The 7,170-nt window shown below is 49.1% G+C and overlaps 1 protein-coding gene across 1 annotated transcript in view; it reads right to left on the reverse strand.

The window, feature by feature from the left end:
- PDZRN3 (PDZ domain containing ring finger 3) overlaps positions 1–1,376 on the reverse strand; it is a 246,277-nt gene extending 244,901 nt beyond the window's left edge. Inside the window, exon 1 of the mRNA XM_059161514.1 lies at positions 523–1,376. Coding sequence (XP_059017497.1) covers positions 523–1,245 — 723 coding nt within the window. The 5' untranslated portion in view covers positions 1,246–1,376. The remainder of the gene's footprint in view (positions 1–522) is intronic.
- Positions 1,377–7,170: the final 5,794 nt, after the last annotated feature.

A 7,170-nucleotide genomic window follows, 5' to 3' on the forward strand; every position in this document is an offset into this window, starting at 1 on the left:
GGCCTGACTTCTGGCAGCCTTCTGAACTTATTCAGAACTGTGTGTTTCATTTACTCTTTCTGGAATTCCTAGGGATGCATGGATATAGTTCACCCTGTGTGTCAGTATCTCATCCTGTCTGCCATGTGTATAAAGGAACTTTTCAACCTTAACAGAGGTCAAGCAACTACCACAAGATCACCTAGCTTATTTGAGCATTAAAGCCTTTGGGCACCATTCTGACTTCAGAGCGGTGCTCACTCGTACTCTACGCTGACTGTGGGTTCTTTTTAGTCCTTCCAGAACCCTGGAAGTTCTGCTGTAGCTACTTTACATCCTGCGTACCTAAACCTTAGGGACCATAGTTTCCGAGCTTAAACTGTTTCAAGGATCTGCTCATGGTGATACCGCTGGTAAGCAGTGGGGAAAGGAGGTAGGGATGCTCCTGGGAAGTTCCAGGCATCCCGGGGCCCAAAGGGAGCGGGAGGCGCCCGGGGTACCCAGGGGCCCCCGCGGGAGTCGGGGCTGGCGGCGGGCGCCTACCTTGCCGCCGGGCGGCGCGGCCACGCAGCGGCTGAGCGAGTCAAGACGCGCGCTGTATTCGGTGAACTTCTTCTGGTAGCGCAGGGCGGTCATCTGCAGCTCCAGCTGCGCCGCGGCCAGCTGTGCCACCAGCGACTTCTCGCGCTTACCCGCGCGCAGCGCCTCCTTCTTGAGCGCCTTGTGCAGCGCGCCCAGGCGGGCCTGCAGCGCCGCGTTGTGCGCCCGCAGGGCCCGCGCGCAGCAGTGGCCGCCCGCGCGCTGCTCGCCGTGCGTCAGGGGCAGCCCGCAGCCCTCTTGGCAGCGGCCCACCGGCCGCGCGTCGCACGCGTCGCGCATGTGCGCCTCTACGTCGCGCCGCAGGAGCACCTGGCCGCAGCCCGCGTGGCGGCAGCGCGCGGGCGCGAAGTCGCACCGCTCGAGGTGCTCGGGCAGCTGCTGCAGCTTGACCACCCGGTTGCAGCCGCGCGCCGCGTGCGCGCACTTGATGTCCAGCTTGAGGATGAGGCGCTTGAGCGGCAGGACGTGGTTGAGCTCCTTGGCCGACAGGCGACCGCGGCAGCGCGCCGGGCAGCTGCCCTCCTGCACCACCCAGGGCAACACGCAGCCAGCGCAGAAGACGTGGCCGCACGGCGTGGTCAGCGGGTCCTCCAAGACCTTGTGGCACAGCGCACACTTCAGGTCCGGGTCCACGTCGCCGTCGAAGCGGTCCAGCTCGAAGCCCATGGTGGCGGCCGGGGCCCGGGGTCGCCGCCGGGCGGCCGGCCGCCCCCTCCCTCCCTGCGAGGCAGCCCAGACACGCCGGCTGCGCCGCCCGCACGCTCGCTCGCTCTCCCCGGACTGAGCCTAATTGCTCCAGACTTCCTCGGAAAATGCCCGAGGAACAGGACTCCTCCAGCCGTATATGCGCGAGCGCGTGCGCACGCACATCCTGACAGCCCGCCCCCTGCAACAAGGAGGAGGCCGGGAGGCAGAGGAGGATGGGGAGACCCAGAGGCTCGCCGAGCGGACTGGCCCGCCCAGGACGCCAGCCTGAGCCCTTCTACCCGGCGACTGCTCTCTTGAAGTTTTCGCTATAAGATACCCACACAAGCCGAGAAAAGCTCACTAAGTCTGGAACCGAGGCTGCTGTAGTGGCCCAGACGAGTTGTCCCGGAGCCCTTTCCCGGACAGATCGCGACATTTTATTCTCCTCCTCCGCCCCCTCTTTTCTTGAATGATTGCAAAGAACGAAAAATATTTTGAGGCCCGCTATCTCGGGCACTTACGGTGTTTATTTATTTAATTCCAGGGAAAGTTACAGAGCCTGTGGAACGCTCCAGCAACTACAGTTCGGATCAGAGGTTCGGCAGACCCCAGCGTTTGGTCAACCCAAGGTTGCCGGGACCGGAGGGTAAATCTACAGGGGCGATTTGCGGGGACTAGGGCTACTCTTACTCTGTCGGCTTGGGAGAGGCTGGAGTGCTGGCTCCTTCACTTCACTAACACTTGTGAAGTGCCCGCGCTTCTAAATCGGTTCCTTTAAAAATCATCAGCACAATGCTGTGATAGTATTAGCGCCACTTAAAAATTATTTTTACTGCATTACAAAAGAATATACGCTGGCCCTACAATGTGAAAAATCTCACAAATAGAGATCTTAAAGAAGTTCCCCATTACCCACCCCCCGCCCCCCGCCCAATCCTGTGAACTGTGTTCCTTTAGTTCAGTTTAGATTTTTGTTTGGTTTGGTTTGGTTTGGTTTTCCCCTTTGTGTATATTCCATTTTCCAATTGGGGAAACTAAGGTTGGGAGAAGGAAAAAAAAAATAGTCCTGTAAGATCTCCTACAGCAGTGTTTCTCAAATTTTAATGTGATGTGGATTCTGATCCAGTAGGTCTGGGGCGGGGCCTGAGAATCCACATGTTAAAAGAGCTCCCAGAAGAGGCTGATGCCCCTGATCCGTGTACCTCCACTTGGTTGGAAAGTGGCCATCCAAGAATCTGCACATTTTTCTTCCACTCTAAGGCAACTTTTCAAGCAGCAAAGTGAGTCTTGTAATTTTCAGCAATACTTGAAGGAATACTTAGGGATCTCAATTTAGATGATAAATACACAGCATCATCCATGGATTTGGTGATTTTTTTTTTCTCCCAAGGCTGTAGACATTCCTTGAAAAAACAAAAACGAAAAACAAAAACATGTAGTTAGCACCAGTAAGAAAGAAACCAAGCTACGGAATTCTCATGTGGACTCTGCTGCCAGTTTCTGAATAGCAAAGTGAAAAAGTTGGATCTCTGTGTTTTGTGTGGCTCTGAGGTCTAGAAAGTGGGATTACAGCATCCATTTTGTCTAATTGCTTTTACTTCTCTTCTTTATCTGGCTGCTAAAGCCCCGTTGACCTTCACTATTTAACTGCTACACCAGAGTGAAAGGATTGCCTTGATGTCCACAGGATTACTTGTTTTGAACTGACCTTTAAAAAGCTGTCACTGACTAGATTTTTCAGTGCATTATTGAGGTCACTGGACAGTGTTCTTAAATCAGTGTTGGTGGCATTTATTGTCTATTTGTGGTAGAGGCTTTCTTTTCATTGCTTTAATCAATTAATGCATTTCTTTGATAGTACATGGGGTGGAATATAATTGGCCTTTGTTCAGATAAGCATGTGCCAGGAATCCTCCATCAGTATATTTATTAAGCGGCTCACAGGTTCTCAGATAATGAGTAAGAAATGCATTCTTTCAACAAAGGTGTGTGGGCTTGTCAGTTTCACGGGGTGGGCTAGTGTCAGCAGGGGGATAATCTTCAAACCAAACTGGTTTTGAGAAACAGGGAAAGCTCATCATACACCATAAATGGGAAATGAGTGCTTGCTCAGGATGTCAGCTTCTTTTAGGAGCCACCCACCACCACCCTCCCCCCCACCCCCCAGCAGCACACAGAGAGGTGGTTGATGAAATGCTACAGAGCGAAGGCAACAGAGAAGCTATAGCATAATGTGACTCGGTCTCTTTAGGCAAAAGCAAAGTCTGTCTGAGCCACTCCTCATTGGTTAATTTTAGAATAAAAAATAATGAAGGTCAGGAAAAAAAAAAAAAAAGACAACCAACCCTCCTAGAATGTCAGAGTTGTCGGATCGTATATATTATTTAGTGGCTAAGTTTAACAAGGGAACTGAGAACCAGAAAGGTTAAAAAAGAAAAAAAAAAGTACAGTGAATGGCAATGCTTCTCCACCTTGGCCTTACTGATAGTCAAATAATTCCTTGTGGTGGGGGCTTGTTCTGGGCATGGTACTGTGTTCAGCGGCATCTCTGGTTACTCTTCAGTAGATGCCAGTGGCAGCTTCATCCCCCACCCCCCAGATATGACAACCAAATATTGCCAATGTCCCCTGGGGGCAAAATTGCCCTAGATTGAGAACCACTGGTTTGCAGTGGCCTTTCATTAATTGCTGAAGTCAGGCAAGAACTAGCATCCCATGTCCTCTGCTAGCTGTAGAATGACCTAGTGAGTGCAGCACAGTGAGAGAGGGCTGTTAAATTGGAAAGTTGAGGCAGCACACCCCTAAACATGAATTTACACAGGGTCGGAAGGTGAATGTTTGCAACTGGTCTGTCAGGCCCTCCAAGAAAAGTAGCTAGTTTTTCTGATGTGGATTAGGGTCTTATTCAACGATCACAGAAGCAGCTAAGTGTTTATAAGCAGATGATTCCTTGGGGACGGGTGGTTTGGTCACCTTGCAAAGGTTTCCTATTGGCATCTACCATCTCTGCCATCACTCCTTCCTTCTACAGTCTGATTCAGCACTTTCTTTTTTTTTTTTTTTTAAGATTTTTTTTTTTTTATTTATTTATCAGAGAGAGAGGGGGAGAGAGCGAGCACAGGCAGACAGGCAGAGGCAGAGGGAGAAGCAGGCTCCCTGCCGAGCAAGGAGCCGGATGCAGGACTCGATCCCAGGACGCTAGGATCATGACCTGAGCCGAAGGCAGCCGCTTAACCAACTGAGCCACCCAGGCGTCCCAGCACTTTCTAAGTGAAACTGAAAGCCTAATGGAAATGCTATGTTCGCCATCACTCTGGCTTTAAATTTTGTTCTAATTGTCTTTTCTATTGTATTTCATCAGAAGATGATAATACCTGCCCTTTCTTGAGCTGGTCCTCCATGCCAAGCATTGTGTACACCACTAGACCTTTGTCTTTCTCATTAAACCTCACAGCACACCACCGACTATATGTGTCCTTAGCTGCAGTTTACAGATGAGAAACTGAGGTTTACAGAGATTATGTAAGTTATCAAAGCAGCAGTTAAGAATATAGACAGAAGGATTCCAGAACCCTCATATTAACATCCGTGAACATTATACGGCCTCCTGCAGAACCCCTAACTCCTCAGCAGTCATTACACTTACAAATGATGTAGAAAATCCCTCCATGCCCCTGAAATTTCTTACCTCTTTCTTCCCCTATCAACCCTTAGCTTTCCCTAGGCTTTAAATAATGTGTGGGTTCAGTACTAGAGAAAGTAAAATGTCAAGTGTTTTGCTTTTTTTTTTTTTTTTTGGCAGCTTCTCAAGGCTTAAATACTTATACTCTACCAGCTGAAATAGCACCATCCAATTAATAAACCAAATACCAAGTAGCAATACCACCGGAGAGTAGGAAGACGCATTCGTCACAGGCAAATGTGTGTGACACACCTCAAGCAGAAAATTGCTTGCCTCCTCACACAGGCGATGTCAGCCATCCTGGGGGCCTTGGTGTTTCCTTTGGCCTTTAGTAAGCAGAAGACTAGGTAATTTTTTATCCTGGTGGCTTGGAAATTTGGGTAAGTCAGGGTGAGCTACCACAGTGGGGGCAATGGCCAGAGAATAGGAGGAGCTGCAAAGAGGCTTCTTACAAATTTATGCAAGAGTCTGGTTCTGCACAGTGATGAGGCCTCCTGCCCTGTCCCTCCCAATGGGATCGGCTTCTACAGCACCAGGTACTTTGACTTGTGTAACATTCATCACACTTGGAATGTCTTAATTTACCTAATAGTTAGCTAGTAGCTACTGTATGCGAGGAGGCTGCTTTCGTGGCACTGGGATGGGGTGAACCAGACGGGCAATGCTGCCTTACTGAGCCCTCATTCCAGCGTGCAGAGAGGCAAGTGTCAATACACAGACTCCATACTGACCTAATAATGGGGCGACGGAAGTTCCCTACAGCAGTGCTGATCAAAGTGTTGTTCAGAAGCATGGACATCACCCAGAAGCTTGCTGGGACTATACCATCTCAGGCTTCACCCTGGATATGTGCTGCCTGAGAATCTGCATTTTAACAGTATCCCCACATGGTATGTATACACTCAACATGTGTGAAGCACTGGTATAAAGACTATCCAAAAACAAAAACAAAACAACAACAAAGACGATACAAGAAGCTAATGTGCTGCAGAGAAATTAGAGGTGCCCCTTATAAATAGGGAACCCTGAGGAGAGGAAAAGTGAGTTGTTGCTTCAAGGGCAAGAATGAGCTGGTAATAGGCAGCAGAATATTCCAGGCAGAAGCAACAGAGAGCTCAGAGGTCCAGAGGGAGTCAAGCAGGTGGATTATTCAAGGTAAATGGATGATAAAGGGGGAAAAAATCAAGTAAGGGCAAAAAAGTGGGTAGGATCCAAACATTCAGATCTGGCAGGGTACACAGACTAAAGGGTTTGAAAGGATGTTGAGAGTGGTGGGTGGCACGGAGAGGTTTTGGGCAACACAGGGGCACAGCCTGATCGATGTTCCACTTCTCCCTCCCCTGTTCTATTCTAGAGAAGGCCACCATGTGCACATTCTCTCCCATGCATTTCACACTTAGTGGAGACTTAAATGTTGAACAAACTGCTCCCTTTTGCCACTCCATGTAAGTTTCTGCTTCTAAAACCATAAGCACAGACTGATGCTGCTATATGAGGTATCTGTATCACAGTGGGGGTTAAATAGGCTTCTGGGGCCTATCATCATTTAGAAATTGTTCCCACAACAAAATCTATTCTGAATTTTAAAAAAGCAGCTCTGACAGGAAGAGCTGGATCACTGTCTGGTTGTGAACTGAGCAGCTTTGATACAGACAAGGTGTGTGTGTGTGTATGTGTGACAAGTGTGATCCCAGACTTGTGACATCGTTGACATTTGGAGCTAGACAGGAGCTCCTCTTTTATCCCACAGATACTGACCCACTATCACGTAGAGAACACAGATGACAAGACATATCAAAAAGGACACAGGCCCTAGCTCTTACCTTAGAGAGTTCCTAGGGTCCCCAAATTTGCCAGCTGAATGAAATCAGTTTAGTTCTCATACTAAAACAAATGTATCAAGTATCTTATCCAGTCCAAAGTACTCATTAGAAAGTGGGGAGGGACGCCTGGGTAGCTCAGTTGGTTAGGCAGCTGCCTTCGGCTCGGGTCATGATCCCGGGGTCCTGGGATCGAGTCCCACATCGGGCTCCTTGCTTGGCAGGGAGCCTGCTTCTCCCTCTGCCTCTGCCTGCCTCTTTGTCTGCCTGTGCTCGCTTGCTCTCTCTCCGTCTCTTACAAATAAATAAATAAAATAAAATCTTTAAAAAAAAAAAAAAGTGGGGAAATGAAAGCTCAAAGAAATTAGATGACTTTCTAAATACATGACATGTGATGAAACA

This window comes from Mustela lutreola, chromosome 2, assembly GCF_030435805.1.
Source record: "Mustela lutreola isolate mMusLut2 chromosome 2, mMusLut2.pri, whole genome shotgun sequence".
NCBI lineage: Eukaryota > Metazoa > Chordata > Mammalia > Carnivora > Mustelidae > Mustela > Mustela lutreola.